A 22,158-nucleotide genomic window follows, 5' to 3' on the forward strand; every position below is an offset into this window, starting at 1 on the left:
CAGTTGCCATGGAGTTGACTCTGATTTAACTCCAACTCATGGCGACCAACCCCATGCGTGTCAGAGTAGAACTGTGCTCCGTAGGGTTTTCAATGGCTGATGTCTACTCTGGACTTAAGAGACTTTGAAAAACATACTACTGGGAGAAGGGATCCTATTAGAAGGTGAAGCACCACAAAGCTGAGGCTTTGGAGATGGAAGCATCCAGAAGATGAAGGGCAGAGCTAGGAAATAAGGTTTTATCCCCAAAGGTCCCCTGCAAAGGGCTCAACTCCTCCCAGTGATCTCCCCTTGGATCATGAAATGACTCTGTAGGGACTGGTTCACGTTTTCCCTTTGAATTCCCTGTAGCTCCTCCAACCCCTCAGAAGAGTCTTGATACAGCTATGAAATTTGTCCAGTGACAGTCTGGGGAACCTGTGGGACAGAGCAGTAAAAGGAAGTGTGACCTGCCCCTCATTCACCCCTTGCTGGTGCCCTTGCAGAGGGAAACAGGTTTTACTGTGTGTCCAGGAGTTCCAGGTGGGGAGTAGACAGGAAGGAGCCCACAGGGACTGGGATGGAAGGTGGGTGCTCACAGATATTAGAAAGGACAGTGGACCCTGGTGGGGGTGGTGGAGGTGGTTGGGACTGATGCCTCAGTCACACAGGTGAGCTCAAATACACACAAATTACCATCAGATAATCAAAGGAGCCTTGAACCAAATAGATTTGGAGAAGATTTATTGATCAGGTTGTTTTAGAAAACCAACAGCAAAACACTGACAAGGTACATAAATACAGATTGGACATTTTAGGATAAATCCACTATATTTCCTACTTGCGTGTAGGAAACCAGGTAGGGTGGAAAAGCTGTCCTGATCATATAGCATGCACACCAGACTGCAAAAGGATCTCCACACTATTTAACAGGACTGTGGCAAATAGCTTCAAAGTAAGGCAAGCATTGTGTTTGGCCTAGCATACGTTGTCTTGAGGCTCGAAGCCTGGGCTCCCCCTCAAAGACTGCACTGTAGAGACAGGCTTCCCTTTCCTGCCTAGGTTCTCCCAGTACCATCGTCACTGGCAGATGCCTTTACAGGGCGCCGCCTGGCACGACACTCTTCCTGCTCAGACTTCATGTACAAGGAAGTGGCTTTAGAGAAAGTCAGTGTGTTTTCTATGCCTCCTTTGTATTCTAAATGTGCAACTAGTAAAACATCAGTCACTACCACTTGTTGAAATGGTTTTCTTCTCTGAAAACTGCCTCTGGCTCACCCTGTACACGGACTAAGCAGAGGCTTTAAAATACGTCTAAAAAAAAAAATTGAAAACATAAAATTACACTACAAAGATGGCACCACTTCTGAAGCACAACACCAGATGAGGGAAGAGGCCACTTTCCACCAGCCTATCAACCTCAGAAAGGAAACACCATTGCTGGGCACAACCTGGTGGTGACGTGCATGGAGGCTACCGAACTCTATGGAGTCTGCCCCGGATCCTGCCAAGGCTCCCAGAGTTCCAAGGCATTTGGGGAACCAAAGCAATGTAGGCTAACGGTGACCAGTTTCTGGAGCTTATGATCACAGCATCATAAACCCTCATCCACCCTAAAGCTCATCAATGCCAGAACAGTGACGAATAAGGAAAATGGCTTTTTGTGCTAAACCAGAGTGCTGGCAGGCAGACAGTTCAGCACACTGTGCCACTTTCTGAACTTCTGTAAGACCACATACAAACAAACTGGCTTTACAGAACTAAGACCAACACAGTCATACAGGATAATTGACCCTTCCCAATATGCCAAGCTGTGTGGCTGGAAAAGTTGTTTTCAAAAGAAGAAAAAAAACAAGGCTCCTCCAAGATTAGAGGAAAAGCAAGAATCTGTCAAGAGTCAAAGAAATGTGCTCCAAGGATGGGGTTTCCCCTACATCACACATAACTCTTTTTTCCCATAGGTGCTAAGAGTTCTTTGGTGGTTAGAGAGAGAGCACCTAGAACTCGGGGAGGAGATTGTGCTGAAGCAGAGGAGTGAAGCGTAACTTCTAAACTCAGAATTACCGCCCCCGGTTCCTAATGTCAGCTTTCAACAGTTGTCAGATTGACCTGTTACAGTTAATCGGGGTTATTCTACGCTTGCTGGTTTCCTAGCCCCTCCGTGATTCTTCCTCTTCCATCTGTAACTACTCATTAGCCTCACTCATTGGAAAGGAGGTGCTTGTGGGAGAGGGTGGGGAGGAATAAGAAATTTAAACAAATCAACTGTTGGATAAGAAAGTTGAAATACTGATTATCTATGGATTTCAATAATCTGTGCTTTATTCTTGCTACTCTGGGTAACCAAAGGTCACTATTAACATACCTTTTCACTTAGAAATGTTAATATGCTGATTATTATATTTTTAAATCTAGCTATGTAATGGACACGAATAGCTTAATTTTCTACATCATGTCACTAGGGCCCTGAAAAAAGAAAATTCTGCCAATGGAAAGAGATTCAGTTTGGCCCCTGAAGAACAGTTAAAATTTCAGTCTATTCTATATGGGCTTACAGTTTTACCAGGATCTGGAAAACACTTTATTAAATGAAGAAAGCATTATTTTGTTCATTTAATAAAGTATTAAGGTCACAGATAAATTAGTACGTACATGAGAAAACTGACAATATTAAATAATAGGTTTTAATTCTCCATTTAGGAAACTCCTTACAGGTGTCTTCCTTGTTCCCGGGCAAAGAAATGTAACAAGACACGCAAACATGAGAAGTACAAAGATGACTGGGAACAAAACCTCAACTATAACAAACCCAAGAACACACTAAGTCTCTAAGAACTGGAGTAAGAAAACACGAACTTGAAAATCCAGCTCTACCAAGAGCTGGCTGAAGCCAGCTGTTCACATCTAAAATTCTTGGCCTCTAAAGTAATAAGCTGGCTTCCCCAAGACAGATAGCAAAAGTGGTTTATCTGCTTCCGAGCCACCCCCGCTATATAATCCGTGTCTACCCATATGTGTTTCTATATATTGCACTTACACTGACAGGACTGCAGGAAGATGGCTGGGAGGGCCTCCGCGAGGCAGAGAAGCAGCAGGCATAAGCGCCCTCAATCAAGTAGCAGTGTCAGGAATTCAGAGTGCTGGTTATAAACACGCTAACGTGCCTGGGGGCCCTGTACCAATCCCAGTCATCTACATGAAGTCATCACACACACAGTTTCATTTGGCATCCAGAGCTTGTGCACACGTGGGTTCTGTAGCACTCAGGTCAAACGTCAGCATTTTTCACTAGTGTTGTATGAAAAGAAGACACTTGAGACCAAGGATATGTACTTTTATAAACATGTCACAGACAAGGTCTTGAATGTCAGGCCTCCAAAGTCGACTCAAAGACATTGCCTTCAAGAAGCTTGAAAAAAGATGCTTGCAAGTGTGGGTTGAACCAAGCCTCATCTCTTTCCAGCTAACTGGAGTAGCAGACCTAGAGACCAGATTAGATCCCAAGGACCATGGAAGGATAAGCACAGAGGCTGAGTATTCAGACCTTGGTCCCTATAGAAACCCAGGACAAAAATCCTTCCCCAACCCAGATAGTCTGAACTATTTCATTTTGGCTATATTTCACAACTATCCAGAGATCAGGCTGGAGTCATGCAGCAAAGCTCGGTTTTGACCTAATGGAGTTGCTCAGAGGAGCACGCCCAGAAATGGGTGGCAAGGGGTTAAATGCCACAGACTGGTAATGGCAGGAGGTGAAGGGGTTGAGACCTTTGGAAGAGTTGTTCCTTTTCCTGCCTCTCCCCTACTCCCCTTACACACCAAAAAGGACCCCAACTCACAGATGAGTGGTCATCACAAGCCTTTGAGAATGCCTGCTCTACTAAGTCAAGCCAGCATGGATGGGATGTTAAAGCAAGGCCTGGAAGTTAGGGGTCCAAGTCTAGGGGACACAGCTGTCTCTCTTCCTGTCCTGAACACCAAATGATAACTTTTTAGCCATAACTCAAGGGTGATTTTAAATCCACACATAAGCTAAAGAGGTCCCATCTGGGATGAAGGAAAAAAGAATTTAAAAGCTAGGTGAAAAAGAGGCACTTAAAGGAAAAACATGTCCTGAATCCCCCACCTGAGTCTCCTGTCGTGAGGTCACCCACGGGTGACGACCACTGTGCCCTTGTGGATACCTTCAGCCCCTTTATTACCCCACAACTTCCCAATGCTCGAGTCTCATGACTTGCGCAGCTACTCTAGCAGTCTAATAGGCAAAGCAAGGGGAAATTTAGGTCACTTTCTTTTTAGAATTAAACACAAAAAACAGAACTAAAACTTCACATTAAAATGAATGATATTCGGTTTCACTCTTTCCTCATGCTCGTTTTTAAAATGATACTTGGTTCTTCAGGAAGGACTACGTGTGGTTTTCCCCCAAGACCATTTATCCAATTGCTAGAGAATTACAGCACCATGCACTTTAAAGCAGACAGAAAAGGAGGCAACAAGCTAAGAGAAACAAACAAACAAAAAAATCCAGGGCCAATTGGCTTTCTAGAGATAAAATTCATTGCCTGAGAAAATGACTGCTGCATGGCCCAAAGGTGAGAAAGGAAACAAGTTCTGAAAAGGAAGTGGCTGGGCCGCCAGTTTACACATGACATCAAAGCTCACAGCCCAAGCAAAAGCCAAGCTAACAAGCCCCAGAGGGCACGCACCCTCTCTGCCCTGCTCTTCTCTGGCCTCTCATGGGATTGCTTATGTCCCATGGCATTTATGCCACATATTTATGTCGACGTTTCCCACGAAGATCAAAGAGATACTTGAAACCATTAAAAAACATAGTAGCACTTCAAAACTGCCCAGAATGAAGAACTATGACCACCATAAGTCTCTTGGTTTGAAATGTTCTTCGTTCCATGAAGAACAACAACAAACAGCACAACCACGACACACCTGTACATCCTTAGACAAGCCAACTCTGACCACTGCTGGCACCGTAAGAATGAGAAAGAAATCACTAACCAAGAACTGCCGAGCTGTTTAACTTTCCTCCAAAGCCAAAGGGTAGTCTGGGTGTCTATGCAGCAAGATGTTAACCACGGCTGCCATTAGACCCCGCTACTCAAGCAGGTGCATCTTTGAAAACAGTACATTAAACATCTAGGTTTAAGGATACTCTGCAAGATTCTCAAGGCTAGCCGCCATGTTCTACCCTCAAACTGATGACTGCTTGTTGTTGCTGGATTTTTTAATTTTAGTTTTTGTTGATGACATTTTAATTTGTAGATTAGCTGACATGGTTATATGTTCAGAGTTCTTTTAAAGAAATTCATATCTTATCTTGATTCATAACATTATTAAGGTACTTTCAGACTTCCCCTCAGCTCCATCAAAGAAAAGGAAATATGTGAGTATGTGTATGTATGCTGGGAGGGTGAGAAGCAAAGAAGGAAGCAGAAGGGAAAGTCAGATCTCCATAAACTTAAAAACCAATTTACGGAAAAGGCATCGGATGTATTTTCTGAATAAGGCCTTGATCAGGGTAACCAGTCCTCTTTGTAGCACATTCTCCACTGCCCATAAATAAAGAGAGTCTCTTTAAATTAACATTTCCAGTATCAACGAACAGTCCAGAAATCCTCATTTCAAGCGCTCAATGAGTCCCTGTGTGAGTCCAAGGTGCAGAAGCTGTGTCCGGGAAAGGTTTGCCAGGTTGGGGAAGGCGGCGAGCAGCTTCTCCCAGGCCAGTTCCAGCAGGCTAGGTACCACCAGCCAGATCTTAAACAGGGACCCAGTCCGTTTGTTCTCGTGGATGTTCACCACTCCTCCATGAATGTACATGCAGCCAGCCTGTGAACAAATGGCAGTCAAAAGAGGAGAAATTCAAACGGGAGACAAACAGATATGAAGGCTGAAGGGTCAGCAAAAGATGCACAGTGGGCTGACCCAAGATGAGGTGAAACAAAAAGAATTGCTCACTGATTCCAACAGTGTGCAGAAATCAAGAAGGGTTTCGATAACGATGACTTCCTGAGGGATGGGCTAGAGATTTTTTTAAAGTTCAACAACTTCAACAAACACTAAGACTAGATTAGGTCTCCATTGTGCCAAATACTGGGAAATACAAAGGTCAAAGTAAAGGTCTCTGCCTTTGAAAACCTAGGGATCGCTTCGTAATAAGGCAAACTACGCTGCCCTCCCAGGAAGCACCCTTTGACACACTGTCAGAGCCTGAATGCCCCAGGGAGCATTTCTTTTGTATATATGCTGCTCTTCAAGCTTGTGTGTGATGCTTTTTCTCCCCTTTTCTCGAGATTGGCTAGCTTTGGTAGGAAGTTTTAAAAAACATCTTATTAACAGCAGGACCTTTTTTTCTTGCTAATATCTCTAAAAAGATTTCCTTATCATCTCCAACTACGTAAGGAAGATACGAAAATAACAACTTACCGGTGTAACAGCTGCACAGTGAAAATAAACTGGCTCAGGCATGGTAGCTGGGAGCTTTACCCATTGAAAAGTCTGCAGATTCAACTTCCAGATGTCTCCCAAGATCACTTCTCCATTATAGCCCCCACAAATAAACACGTCTATCAAGAAAAGAGAAAGTCCAGATCACACAAAGGAAAAGAGCCAGAGGTACAGCGTGTTTTGTCATAGACCCCACGGCTGGCTGTCATGGGACCAGTGAAGTGGATTTCCTCTATACCATAGACGACTCACCCGTGTGGTTCCCTCAGACTGCTTATTGCCCCTCAATAGGGTTTGGACACTATGTTGGGGTCTTTACTGGGACTATGGATGCAAGCATCCAAGAAGGCTTTAATACCAGGGTTCACAAATTCAAACATCTACATGTGTCAGGCATAGAAAGGATGAGCAAGGAAGTCAAACAAACAAAAACAAACATACAGGGGCTGAAAGTAGTGCGGCTCCCGCTGACTGCAGGACCTTAGCCCACAGTTAACAGGCTTTCCCGTTCTTCAAGAGAAGCTGGTAATCTGGATTTTTACAAAGTAAACATTTTGATTTTTATGTGTTGGCCACTAATTCAAAAAATGTTAACTCACTTATGGGCCAAACAAAAGGCACCTGCAAGTCACCAGGGTTAAAACAACTCTTGCAAACTCTTCTTTAAGTGACGTCCTAGAAAGAGTAGACGTTTGTCTGCCCTGGAGAAACATGTCATCTATGGAGACATTTAACTGAACTGCGATGTTCAGTTGGGGGATACAAAAGAGGCTCTCTGACTTTTCTGCAGCCCAAAGAGGACAGTGTGGAACCCCATTAGGATTTTTTATGTCACAAACAAAAATATCCCCCAAATGAAAGTTTTCTGGGTAAAATCAGTTAGTTATAACTAATCAGACAACTTATAACAAAGGCAATGTGAACCTCCAAGCTAAATGCCCAGTGCTGAATTCCTTTGGGGTTCCTGACCTCAAAGAATTAACTTAATGAACGTCTTAGTTCAGGTTTAGATCAAGTTTAAGCTGATACTTAACTATTAAAACGCACTGGAAACTTTTTTGGCTAAACCCTTTGCCATCAAGTTGATTCTGACCCAAAGCGACCCTACAGGGCTGAGGAGAACTCCCCCGTAGAGTTGCCAAGGAACACCTGGTGGATCTGAACTACCGACCTTTTGGTTAGCAGCTGTAGCACCTAACTACTAAGCCACCAGGGTTTCAAGAAAACCTTTCAGAGAGGCAAAGCTGAACAATGCCACTATCGAGAAATCTTATCCCAAAAGCAGAAGCATAACAAAAATTTCCACTGTACTAGAGATGGCTGCATAATCCTAGTTAAGTCCAAACTAAGCTGTTGAAAGGATACAGGCTATTGAACTCGTTTATACACACCTTCCTCCCAGAGATAATTTAAGTAGGTATATCAAACTGTAAAATACGCTGTAAATTATCCAAACAGCAGGCATTTATCCCACTTAGATCAAGCAGCTGCATTCTGAAGCCATACAATGTCTTTGTTGTGATATGACCAAAGAATAAGCTAAGAGCTCTATTTGGCCTCAGACCTAGAACAGAATAAACTTTACGAAATGGCACTCTGAAGGAGTTATTACAATTTTAATACAATGTCCATGGAGGTCTCCATGGCATAAGCAGTCAAGATAACCAGAATTACCCACCATGAGGACAGTCACCCGATGAGATGGGTGCTGAAAGTGCAGGTGTTACAATAACAAAGCTTGCTACCGACCCATTGTTGGGTTTTCTGATAACCGAGGGAGCTCAAATACCACACTACTTTATATTACGAAAAGCTGCCCAGAGAGGCGGAACTTTATGGATGTTCCCTTTAAGTTTAAACTACAAAAAATAAACTCTTCCCAAAGCCATGCATCATTTTTGAGAAGCTATCAGTAGGGAAGAAGACATTGCCCACAGATAGCTAAACTTACCATTTTTTATTTGAACACAACTGTGACATCTTCGGGCTGCAGGGAAACCTGCCAAACACATAAACACAGAAATCCCACCATTCAGAGAAAGACTGGGAATAACATTGACATGACATAGCAAAAGACATACTACAAGTAACTTACTTAAAACAACCCTTTCTTACGTTAAGCAAACACTTCCAATTCTTCCGTGTTGTACACTGAAAGGACTTACCCATCAGAGGTCCCATCATAAGGGTACAATGTTTGGGTGCCAGTGGTTACTAGTGGCTTCCCTGTTGCCCCTTCACTTATAAAGAGAGAGGTAGGTCTTGATTTCAACTCCTAACCCGTATTTCTTATCCCACCCATATTTCCCTGCTTCTGCCACAGAATTCAACAATCTCCACCAAAAGTCTCTTTGCAAGAATAATAACATGGCTAAGGAATACAATTTATTTCTAATACCAGTTCAACAGATATTTTAGTTGCCATATAATTTAATAAAATTACTTTTTCCATTTCAAAACAAGTATAAAATACATGTGTTAAAATAAGTGAATCATTATTTTTAATTTACCTATTTTTTCATGGGGTTTTGTTGCAATTTCCTCCCATGCATTCGTTTCAAGGTTGTATGCGTGGATCTTGGAGAAAAAAAAAATACATACACACACAGATCAATAACTGTAATTTTAGCCAGCCTGAAAGCTGGATTTTAAACAATAGCCTGTGCAAATATATTCTTGGTTTAAAATTCTTCCTCTTTGTATTTCTCTCATCTTTCCTAATTCTAATATACACAAAAACATTAAGTGAGGCAGTTGAAAACTAAGCACATATATGATTCTTAAAAATCAAAGAATAAAATGGAGAAGAAAGGTTGGGCCAAGCAAAACAGGCCCCAAGCAGAAGCGTGGGTGATTCTGACTTTGCTCCATGTGCTGTTCTGCAGTTTCCACATCTTCTACAATGAACATGCATCATCTTTACAACAGAAAAAGGCAAGTGTCATTGTTTTTCTTAATCACGTAACAGGGAAAACAGTAGGATTACTTGTTTGCAAGACGTATGGTAAAGAAACACGGGAATGTAGTTATAAAACTTGACAAAGACCACTAAGGTTCCAAAGCAGACCACGAGCTTTGCAACCTAATCCAGGTCTCCCGAGATACATAACTATGACATTTTCACAACTCCACAGGGACAGATGGCTAAAAAGCCCTTCGGAGCTCTGCCTTCTGAAGTTAGTGACGCGTAGCCTTCGACACGCCTGCACTTATTAGATACGCGGCATTGGCAGTCAGAGGAAAGTCCTGGTTCCGATTCTAGTCAGTTGCTCCAACTCTCATGTAAGCTCCTGTACCTTCCTTTTAGTCCCTTTCTTAATCCTCCGTGAGAGGATAATTTTCATAAAGCATTTTCAGTGTGTGACAAATGTGACTGTCGAACAGAAAGCATAACAGCACTCGGAGTTTGACAAAATCAGTGCTGATGAGGGAACCAGACACAAATTAAAGACCTCAGGTAACACCATTATGACACATGCCTCTCCTCATCCTTCTCCCTCTGCGTTTCTTTTTTCTTTACCTTGTTTAAGGAATAAGCTGTCCAGGAAGTACCGCCTCCCAAGATGTAAATCCTTTGCCCATCGTGTGCAATTTCATGTCTGTATCTGAAAACATATAATAAAGTATGTTGAAAAGTAAGTGAAAAGTGATCTACTTACAATTCAGTCATAAGGATTTTATTGTACCATTACTTATAATAATAATAATAATAAGTTATTATTAAATAATCTAAGTGTTTAACACTAGAGAACTGGTGAAGTAAATTATAGAACTGACATAAAATGGATTGGTATGCAACCAGTAAGAAAGTAGGCATGTTGTTGTTAGGTGCTGTCGAGTCAGTTTCGACTCCCAGTGACCCCACAGGACAGAGCAGAACTGCCCCATAGGGTTTCCAAGGAGCGGCTGGTGGATTCAAATTGCCAGCCTTTTGGTTAGCAGATGAGCTCTTAACTACTACACCACCAAGGCGCCAAAAAAGCAGGCACAGACAATGGTTAATATTCTGAGAACTATTTTTCATGTCATTAAGTGAAAGAAAAATCAGTTACAAAAAGGGAGATATGCTGTAATTCCGTTAAAAATGTACAGACACACAAACATGCAGGGAAAATGACTATAAGATATAACCCAAAATATGAACCCTAGTTACTTCCGAGTTTAGAGTTTGTTTGTTTTTTTTCCCCCTTCATTTTGCTTATTTGTATTTTCTATAATTTTTTTCTGATACCTTAGGAAAAAGGGAAAATTACTATAGAGTTTGAAAAAGTGATGTGCCTACATTTAACTAGAGACTGTAGGCTATGAGCTTTCAAATGAAGATACTTATTTAGCAGATTCAAAGGCATCTAAAAAGTTATGCTACATAGAACTGTAAATATAATGTGAAACACCTACCAGAACTTTTATCCAGGTAGTCTAGCTAGAAACTGAAATAATTTATAATACATCCATAAAATGATTCAAAGAAGGCGATCATGTGAAAAATGCTTTGAAAATTTAATCTACTTCCTCCTTTCCCTGAAGGCCCTGGTGCTGATAAAAAAAGTTACATCAAAAATTATGCCAGTAACAGGCCATCTCCCAAGTTCTCTCATGGTAGCTCTGCAATAACCTGTCTAACATACTATGAGAGAGAGGTATTCTTCCTTAGCACCTATATGCCATGTTGTTTAAAGGCAACAAGAGATATTAGATTAGTCTAACTAGAGAGAACATAAAATTGTTTACTGTCTGACATTCAGGTGGCTAACAGATACATAAGGAAATGCTCACGATCATTAGCTATTAGAGAAATGCAAATCAAAACTACAATGAGATTCTATCTCACTCCAACAAGGCTGGCATTAATCCAAAAAACACAAAATAATAAATGTTGGAGAGGTTCTAGAGAGACTGGGATACTGCTGGTGGGACAGTAAAATGGTACAACCACTTTGGAAATCGATTTGGCGCTTCCTTAAAAAACTAGAAATAGAACTACCATATGATCCAGCAATCTCACACCTTGGAATATATCCTAGAGAAATAAGAGCCTTTATATGAACAGATATATGCACGCCCGCGTTCATTGCAGCACTGTTTACGACAGCAAAAAGTTGGAAGCAACCAAGGTGCCCATCAATGGATGAATGGATAAATAAATTATGGTATATTCACACAACAGAATATTACACATCAGTAAAGAACGATAATGGGATCCGTGAAACATTTCATAACATGGAGGAATCTGGAAGACATTATGCTGAGTGAAATTAGTCAGCTGCAAAAGGACAAATATTGTATAAGACCACTATTATAAGATGTCGAGAAACAGTTTAAACAGAGAAGAGAATATTCTTTGATGGTTACGAGATGGGGGAGGAAGGAAGGGAGGGAGAGGGGCTTTCACTAATTAGATAAAAATTAGATAGTAGATAAGAGCTATTTTAGGTGATGGGAAAGACAACACACAGTACAGCAGAGGTCAGCACAACTGTACTAAACCAAAAGCAAAGAAGTTTCCTGAATAAACTGAACACTTTGGAGGCCAGCGTAGCAGGGGCAGGGGTTTGGGGACCATGGTTTCAAGGGACATCTAGGTCAATTGGCATAATAAAATCTATTCAGAAAACATTCCACATCCCATTTTGGAGAGTGGTGTCTATGGTCTTAAATGCTAGCAAGCAGCCATCTAAGATGCATCAATTGGTCTCAACCCACCTGGAGCAAAGGAGAATGAAGAACACCAAAGACACAGGGTAATTATGAGCCCAAGAGACAGAAAGGGCCACATAAACCAGAGACTACATCAGCCTGAGAAAAGAAGAACTAGATGGTACCCGGCTACAACCGATGACTGCCCTGATAGGGAATACAACAAAGAACCCCTGAGGGTGCAGGAGAGCACTGGGATGCAGACCCCAAATTCTCATAAAAAGACCAGACTGAGATCTGGTCTGACTGAGATTAGAATGACCCTGGAGGTCATGGTCCCCAGACATTCTGTTAGGCCAAGACAGGAACCATTGCTAAAGCTTCAGACAGGAACTGGACTAGACTATGGGATAGAAATGATACTGGTGAAGAGGGAGCTTCTTGGATCAAGTAGACACATGAGACTATGTTGGCATCTCCTGTCTGAAGCGGCGATGAGAGGGTAGAGAGGGTCAGAAGCTGGCCTAACAGACTCGAAAAGAAATAGAGGAAGGAAGGAGTGTGCCATCTCATGTAGCAAGGTGTTTATAAATTTTTGTATGACAGTCCGACTTGATTTGTAAACTTTCACTTAAAGTACAATAAAAATTTAAAGAAAAAAATTGTTTACTGTCTTTGCTTTTAAACTGGAGGGGGGAAAAATCTGAAAAAAAAACACTTAAAATGGCCCTCCCCCCATATTTCAGGCCACAAAGCAAGCCACAACAAATTTTAAAAAATCAAAATAATACAAAGCATCTTCCCTGATTACAATGTTATCAAAGTAGAAATTAATAACAGAAAAAGCAAGGAAAAAAATTCTAATACATGGAAACTGAATAACACCCCGCTTAAAAACTACTGGGTAATAGAAATCAAAGATGAAATAAATAAATTCATAGAATTAAATGAAAATGAAAACACAACATACCAAAACCTTTGGAACACAGCAAAAGCAGTGCTCAGAGGTCAATTTATAGCAATAAGCACACACATCAAAAAAGAAGGGCAAAAATCAAAACATTAATCCTACCACTCTAACAACTAGAATAAAAGCAGCAAAAGAAGCCTACAGTTGCCAGAAGAAACAAAATAATAAAAATTAAATTAGAGCAGAAATAAATGAAACAGAGAACAGAAAAACAACAGAAAGAATCAACAAGACTAAAAGCTGGTTCTTTGAAAGGATCAATAAAATTGACAATCCACCAGCCAAACCAACAAAAGAAAAACAGGAGAAGATGCAAATAACCCAAATAAGAAATGAGATGGTTGTTCCTGATGGGCTGCAGAGCCAGGGATGACAGCAAGGTCAGGGGACATCAGTGCCCAGGGATGGCAGTGGGGCTGCGGACAGTGGGGCTAGGCAGGGGCAGTGCATACAGGCAGGGGGGTGATGAGGCCGAGGGATAGTGGGGACAGATGGTGGGGTGGTGGACAGGCTGGGGGGCAGTGGGGCCGGATGGCAGGGCTGGTAGAAAGTGTGGCCAGGCAGGGGACAGCAGAGGCAGGCCTGGCAGGATGTGTCAGAGCTGGCCGGGGGGAGTCTGATGCGATGTCAGGGGCCTGGCTGCCCTTATGACCATCCACCAGCCTGCAAGCTGGTGCTGGCCCAGCCTGGACCTGTCGGGGTCACCCCGCCTGGTATCCCAAGTCTCCCACCCTCCCTGGTACTCCACCTGCTTCACTGCAGAGTTGTGGGAGAAGCAAGCTGCATGGTCACCCAAGAGCCCTGGCACTTGCTGCTCTCCTAGGGCCTGGGCCAGGGGGCCCTCAGGTCACAAAACATGACTGTGAAGGCCTTAATGTTCTAGAACCTTAGTGGCTGCACCCGCAGGTTACTTTTCAGTCCCTCAAGGTCATCACTAAGCATAGGCCCTATCCCCAGATGCTTGGGGCCTTGCGAGTGTGTGGGAACCAAGAGGGCCTAGGACTACGGGGCAGGGCACAGAGATCTGAGGCTTGACCTAGGAGGCTTCCAGAAGAAAATGACTCTGGGGTTGTTTACAGATAAATGGGTTATTTTCTTTAATGGGCAGAGAAGTATGAGTAGCCAGTGATCACATGAAAAGATGCACAGTTTCAATCTGCGAAATGTAAGTTAAAGCAAAATAACACCCTTGAAAAAGAAAAATGAGATGGGTGACATTACAACAGAACCAACTCAAATAAAAAGGATCACAATAGAATACTACAAAAAACTGTACTCCAACAAATTTGAAAACCTAGAGGAAATGGACAAATTTCTAGAAGCACACTACCTACCTAAACTAACAGAAACTGAGGTCGAAAATTTGAACAGACCCGTAACAAAAGAAGAAATTGAAGGGGTCATAAAAAAACTCCTAACAAAAAAAAAAGCCCTGGCCCACACGGCTTCAATGGAGAATTCTACCAAACATTCAGAAAAGAGTTGACACCAATTCTACTCAAACTATTCTAGAACATAGAAAAGGAAGGACTACTCCCGAATTCATTCTATGAAGCCAGCATAACCCTGATACCAAAGCCAGGAAAAACATCACTAAAAAAGAAAACTACAGACCAATATCCCTCATGAATATAAACACAAAAATTCTCAAAAAAATCCTAGCCAACAGGATTCAACAGCATACTAAAAAAATAATGTATCACAACCAAGTAGAATGCATACCAGGCATGCAAAGATGGATCGTCATTAGAAAATCAGTCAACGTCATCTACCACATAAATAAAACAAAGGAAAAGAATCATATGATCATCTCAACCAATGCAGAAAAGGCATTTGATACAAGTCCAACATCCACGCCTGATAAAAACTCTCAGCAAAATAGGAATAGAAGGAAAATTCTTCAACATAATAAAGGGAATTTACATAAAACCAAAAGCCAATATTATCCTCAACAGAGACAGTCTAAAAGCATTCCCCTTGAGAATAGGAACCAGACAAGGATGCCCATTATCACCACTCTTATTCAACACTGTATTGTAAGTCTTAGCAAGACAATATGGCAAGAAAAGGAAATAATGGGCATCTAAATTGGTATGGAAGAAGTAAGACTAACCCCATTCACAGATGATATGATCCTATACTTAAAAATTCCAAAGATTCCACAAGAAAGATACTGGAACTTAAAGAAGGATTCAGCAAAGTGGCAGGATACAAGATCAACATACAGAAATCATCTGGGTTCCTCTACATCAACAAAGAGAACTTTGAAAAGGAAATCAGGAAAACAATACCATTTATAATAGCCCCTCCAAAAGATAAAACACGAATAAATCTAACCGGGGACATAAAAGACTTATACAAAGAAAACTACAAAAGACTATTGCAAGAAATCAAGAGACCTACAGAAATGGAAAAACATACCATGCTCTCAGATTAGAAGACTTAATATTGTGAAAAGGTCAATCCTTCCCAAAGCGATATATACATATAATGCAATCGTAATCCAAATCCCAACAGCATTCTTCAATGAGATGGAAAAACTAATTTTTAACTTTATATGGAAGGGAAAGAGGTCCCATATAAGTAAAGCATTATGAAAGAAGAACAAAGTATGCGGCTTCACACTACCTGATTTTAGAACCTACTACACAGCCGCGGTAGTCGAAACAGTCTGGTACCGGTACAATGACACACATATAGACCAATGGAACACAACTGAGAACTCAGACATAAATCCACCCACCTATGGACAGCTGATCTTCAACAATGAACCAAAGTCTATTAAATGGGGAAGAGACTGTCTCTTCTACAAATAGTGCTGGCAAACTGGATATTTACCTGTAGGTATGAAACAGGACTCATACCTCACACCACGCACAAAAACTAACTCAAAATGGATCAAAGACCTAAATATAAGACCCAAAACTATAAAGATCATGGAAGAAAAAAGAGGCACAACACTAGGGGCCCTAACATATGGCAGAAAAAAGATACCAAACATAACTAAAAATGCACACACAGCAGCAGAAGAACTGGATAACGGGGACCTCTTAAAAATTAAACACTTATATTCAACAAAAGAGTTCTCCAAGAGCAAAAAGAGAACCTAGAGACTGGGAAAAATTTTTTGGCTACAGCTTATCTGACAAGGGTATAATCTCTAAGATTTACAGAAAACTTCAACACCTCACCAAAAAAAAGACAAACGATCCAATTATAAAATTGGCAAAGGACATGAACAGACGTTTTACCAAAGAGGACATCCAGGCTACTAACAAGCATATGAAGAAATGCAAAACTAAAATGAGATACCATCTCACTCCAATATGGCACTAATCAAAAAAACAGAAAATAATAAATGCTGCCAAAGTTGTGGGGAGACCAGAAATCATATACACGGCTGGTGGGAATGTAAAATGGTACAACCACTAGGGAAAGCCGTATGACGCTTCCAAAATGCTAGAAATAGAAATACCGTATGATTCAGTAATCCCACTCCTAGGTATATACCCTAAAAAAATAAGAGCCATGATACAGACATATGTAAACCTATGCTATTCCTATTATTCACAGTAGCAAAAAGGTGGGAACAACCTAAGTGCCCATCAATACATTAATGGATTAACAAACTGTAGTACCTACACACAGTGGAATACTATGGAATGATAAAGAATAACAACAAATCCATGAAACATCCCACAACATGGATGAATTTGGAATACATTATGCTGAGTGAAATAAGTCAATCACAAAAGGCCAAATATTGTATTAGATTACCATAATAAAGTAACTGCAAAAGGTTTACACACACAAAAAGAAAATTCTCTGATGGTTACTAGGGATGGGAGGGGAAGGGAGGGAAAATTACCAAATAGATGGAAGAAATGTGTTAATATTGGTGAAGGGAGAGGTAATACACAATATGGGAGAAGTCAGCACAACATGACCAAGACAAGAGAGGACACTGAGAGGAATGTAAGAATAAACAGCATAGCATAGACACTCCTGTAACAATAGTATTAAAAAACAGTAATTTATGAATGGATACACAGGTAGATAGATATGCCAAGAGGTGTGGGAGGGGGTAAGGGAGCACTAGTAGATACAGGTTCAGTGCTGGATATTTCTACATACATGACGGTAGATGCTCCTCATATATTTAATATAGACAGTAACACACACAAGGGGCTCAGTTAGACATAACCAAACACCTCGCAGGATGAAGTTCCTGGGCTCAAAGGTGAAGGACCATAGGCTTGGGGGACACCTATGTCAACTGACACAACATAGTTCGTAGTTCATAAAAACAATGTTCTGCATCCTACTCTGGTGAGCAGCATCTGGGTCTTAAAAGCTTGCAGGCAGCCATCTAAGATAGTATCGGTCTCTTCCCATCTAAAGACTGAATTAAACTAAAGACTCAAGGAAGCAATCAGTCCAAGGGACTAAGGGACCACATGAACCACAGCCTAGACATCCCTGAGACGGGAAGAACTAAATGGTGCCTAGCTACCACTACCGGCCACTCCGGCTGGGATCACAACAGACAGTCCTGAACTGGTCTGGCAGAGACAGCGGGAGCCCCTGAGAATATGGCCCCAAAACACCCTTCTGACCTTGAACTGAAACCACTCCTGGAGACTACCTTCTGGCCAAACAGTAGACAAACACATAAAATAAACAATAAAACCAAAAACCAAACCCAGTGCTGTCGAGTCGATTCTGACTCATGGCGACCCTATAATAACAATAAAATAAAATAAGCAATAACACCCAAAGGAAAAAAAAAACCCTCTCTCCCTTTTTTTCTCTTTCCCTTCCTCCCATTCTTCTGTCCATCCATCCATCTGTCCAACCACCCATCTACCCATTCAGTCAACATTCATTGAGCTCCACTATGGGCATGGTACTATGACTTGTACTGGGGATAGAACTGTGAGCAAGTAGGCCAAAGAACCCTAATATGTGAGTTAAGAAAGGAAATAAAAAAGGAACTGAAAAGTAATTGTTTTTCCTGTGATATGAAATTTGTTTATAAATGCTACCATTCGTTTCTTCTTCAAAGTGTTGCTATCCTCCCGATGCAGAAAGACTGAAATATAAGAGGTAAAAATTGAGCAGTTAAAAAGAAAATACCATTCCCTGGCCAGAAGATCCTTCCTTTATCACTAAACTGGGATTTAACAGCCAGTTAACTATTTTAACTAGGGCCAAAGGTTTTTCTTCAAACCGTATTACCAGTATTCTTAAAAAAAATCAAATCTTAGCAAGATTAATCTTAACAAGAAAAACTAAATATGATTTAATCTCAGAATCTCACCTCTCTTCTGGCAGGTCACAGGATAGGTTGTTTGGTTTCAGTTGTGTCCACTCTCTAGTATTGAGATCTAATTTGTGCAGGTCTGTGCTGTAAATATAGCCAGTTGTCCCTCCAAAGACATAAAGGGAGCCGTTGATGATAGCCATGGCCTGGATAATGGGGAAAGGTGGACAAGACTGACTTGTTAACACTTGGTTATAGAATGTAAGCTTAGTAGACACCCCAAAATCAGGTTTTATAAAATTCTCTTGTACTTTTTAACCTTCTAAAATATCAGACCCTTAAAGAACTGAAGATTTCAGAGATTATTTTCAGAAAAGTAAAGCTTTGGTCACCTAAGCAAATTCTACCTACAGATAGGCAAAGGGGGTTAGATGATCCTTAGAGGTTCTAGCCAACCAAAGACTTTATAGATTGAAGAAATGTACATTTCCACTGAAAGCTGCTTCTCTTTCTAAGCAGTGTGAAGAATAATACTCCCAAGAAGCAGCAGCAGTGGATATGAAAATAAGCACCAGAATTCTTTAAGTAGGAAGCTCTAGAGTTGATAATTTTCCACCAAACTCTTCTTCAGTGTAAGTTCAGCTACTGCTATAGTCACTTCTTAGAGTTTAAAGGCCTCCTGTCATGGTGTACAGAGTCATCAAGTATGTGCCCCTCCAAAATTAAAGCTCAGAAGCTGTTTGTCAGTACTGATGCCAGCTAGTTCAGAAAGAAGCCAAAGCTTGGTTGTTTTTAAGCTTAGGCCATTATTCTCAAAGGGTCTTTGGTGTATGGTGGGTTGTTCCCTACCTTTTTAGATCTAACTTTCAAACCTAAAATTTGAAGCACTGGAACCTAATCTAATTTCTACATAACCTATGTTTTGCCTCAGATCTGGGTGAAAGTCTCGTAGCCAAGCACAGGGATCATCTATTCTACAATGTGGGTCAGAAAGCTCTTCAAAGAATCATGTCACTCTAAACATGGCAGCCCAATCTCTCATGGAGGAAGAGGAGTCCTGACATTCAAAGAATCTTTCCCACAGGATTAGAAACAAAAGGTGAGAGGAAAAAAAGGGAAGAAGAAGGTAAGCAACTAGAGCTACAAATGTTAATTTCACATCAGAACTGAAAAATACTAACTACACAGAATTCTTAATTAAAAAAAATACTAACAATATAAATATTCTAGAAAAGTATGAACAAATACATCCACCATTACTGGCCACAGATCAGTACCTGTCCATATATACGGCTGGGTTTCTTCCCCCGACAGCTGAGTAAAGCCCATCTCTTATACTTCACATTACAGACATGGACATCATTGCCGTTGCTCTCACCAAATGGGATGCCCGTACCTCCAAACACTAACAGGTTGTTTCCATGCAGCACAACTGGGGAAGGAGAAGCACAAGTTCCATTTACATGCTGGCTACCTGCAATGTATTCCCACATAAACCCAGAAGAGCTGAGAAACTAAAAAATGTCTGCATCAAAGCTCTCAGAAGATAGCTGAAACCTCTGACATCTAGCTACTATAACGTACTGCAGAAAAAGGTCTAATTCATACAAGAACTATGCCATTGTTAAGTGTATGACATTTATTCAATACATATTTGTGGATGTCATTAAACACTGTGTATAATAATACAGAATTATATGTACTGCAGCAGACCACTGCTGCTAAAGACAGCTCAAGTACGCTGCAAAGCAGAGGAAAATGAACTATCGTCTTTGCCTTACAAAGCCCCAGTGGGACTCGGGAGGAACACGTAAAAAGGATTCTTCTGGTTTTGCCAGGGGAATGATCTCTACAATTTAAATTACAGTTTCTGTCATCTTAATCCTCTACCAGGTAAAAAGAAACACACTAATATCCTTCTAGTAACTTTGGTGTCCCCTCCCTTCTGTTCCTACCAAGCACACACGCAATTATACTCTCTCTCTCTCTAACAGCAAACGCTCTCAAAATAGCGCCACTGTACTCTTTCAATGTCATTTTTTAAAACCATTTCTTCAATTGATACAGTGTAGTGTTAACAGTATGACCTCTGGAGTCAGGAAGACCTGAGTTTAAATTCCAGGGTGACCTCAGGAAAGTTATTTCGCCTCTCTAAATTAATCTTCACAACAACCCCTATGAGGTAGGAACTGTTATTATCTTCCCCATTTTGATAGATGATGACACAGGGGCAGCAAATGTTTTAAATAACATGTTGCAGGTTTCCTAAAAAGAACTCTGCCAAGCTGGGATTCAATCCCAGGGAGTTTGGCTCCAGAGCCTGCACTCTTAACCATGACCCTTAGGTCCTCCCTAAAGCCTCAGTTTCCACATTTGTACAATGGCAATAATTGTAGTTTCTGCATCATAGGGATGTTGTGAGGATTAAATAGATGACGTGTGTGAAGAGCTTTGTTCACTAGGTGTTATCATCTTTATAGAGTTCATCTGTTGATCCTCTATTATTTTGCCCAGCATATGTATGATACTCTGAGATATTACTAATCCCATTTTACAGATAAGGAAATGGATGCTTAAGATCATCTGACAAATAAATAATACATAAACCCCCAAAACCCACTGCCATCGAGTCGATTCCGACTCATAACAGCCCTAGAGGACAGAGTAGAACTGCCCCATAGAGTTTCCAAGGGGCACCTGGTGGATTCGAACTGCCAACCTTTTGGTTAGCAGGCGTAGCACTTAACCACTACACCACCAGGGTTTCCAAATAATATCTAGCTGGATTTAAATTCAGGACTATCTGCCTAAATGCCTATTAACAGCTAAGTGGAGCAAACTCAGGACTATCCAACTTCCAAGGTACTGTTAATCACAAAGCTATATTATTACCAAACGAAAAGTTTATCCATTAACACGTTTTAAGCCTGTTACAGTAGTATAAATTATTAACAAGGAACAGGTGACACTAAGCCTGGCCTCCCAGACATTTCATAAAGTCAAAAGTTCAGAACTGGCTGCACTCACGTGACATAGATGCCAGTTCTCGGGGCATATAGCCATCTGTGCCCATCTGGTGCCACACTCCTGTAGCAAAATGGTACCTCCAAAGCTCCCTGAAGAGGGGATAGTCTTCATTGTCTGGCCCTCCAGATTCATCATAATCTGGATTATAACCTCCAAACACATACAGATTGGTATTGTCTGCCACGCACCGATGTCCACTTCGTGCTGGTGGAGGTCTGTGGCCTAGGATAGAAGAGGACAGTTTTTCACAGGAGGTTCAACAGATTAAAAGCCCAAATGAAATTACGTACCAACTATTTTAGCTTTAAAAAGGGTCAGGGGAGATTTCTAACCTGGATGTACTTTTCATTTGCCTAGGTCATTTTATACATAACATTCACACACACTACTTAAAATTTTAAACAGCTAGTTTCCATTTCTATCTCATATGACAACTTTCAGAATTTGATAATAGTAAAAAGATTTCCCCCAGGAAGGCAAGACAGCATTATGAATTCTCTTATAAGAAAATGGCTGACCACCTGGAATTTTCAAGAAAAGGAGGAGGAGGGGTTTAATAATCCAAATGCTAAAAGGAAAATTTTTCTCCTTTCCTTAGGGGAGAAAAAAACAAAGGCCAACTAAATTAAACTGTGAATATTAGAGAACTACATAAATATAATCACAAATGTGAATGAGTCATGTATAAATAAAAATACACACACATAAAACCTATGATTTTCTTCTATAATACATAATTAGACACTTAAAAAGAAAACTAGCTTTCAAAGAGTTATATAGCAAAATTTAAAATATAAATACCTTTTCCAAGATTATAGCA

At 40.9% G+C, this 22,158-nt stretch overlaps 1 protein-coding gene across 2 annotated transcripts in view; it reads right to left on the bottom strand.

Moving 5' to 3' along the window:
- Positions 1-874: 874 nt before the first annotated feature.
- KLHDC10 (kelch domain containing 10) overlaps positions 875-22,158 on the bottom strand; it is a 66,304-nt gene continuing 45,020 nt past the window's right edge. For both annotated transcript variants that reach the window (XM_064289735.1, XM_064289736.1), the window contains 8 exons: positions 21,339-21,560; positions 19,589-19,743; positions 18,369-18,517; positions 9,962-10,046; positions 8,952-9,018; positions 8,393-8,440; positions 6,421-6,560; positions 875-5,823 (listed from right to left, as the gene is read on the bottom strand). In XM_064289735.1, coding sequence (XP_064145805.1) covers positions 5,614-5,823; positions 6,421-6,560; positions 8,393-8,440; positions 8,952-9,018; positions 9,962-10,046; positions 18,369-18,517; positions 19,589-19,743; positions 21,339-21,560 — 1,076 coding nt within the window. In that variant the 3' untranslated portion in view covers positions 875-5,613. The remainder of the gene's footprint in view (positions 5,824-6,420; positions 6,561-8,392; positions 8,441-8,951; positions 9,019-9,961; positions 10,047-18,368; positions 18,518-19,588; positions 19,744-21,338; positions 21,561-22,158) is intronic.

This window comes from Loxodonta africana, chromosome 8, assembly GCF_030014295.1.
Source record: "Loxodonta africana isolate mLoxAfr1 chromosome 8, mLoxAfr1.hap2, whole genome shotgun sequence".
Lineage (NCBI taxonomy): Eukaryota > Metazoa > Chordata > Mammalia > Proboscidea > Elephantidae > Loxodonta > Loxodonta africana.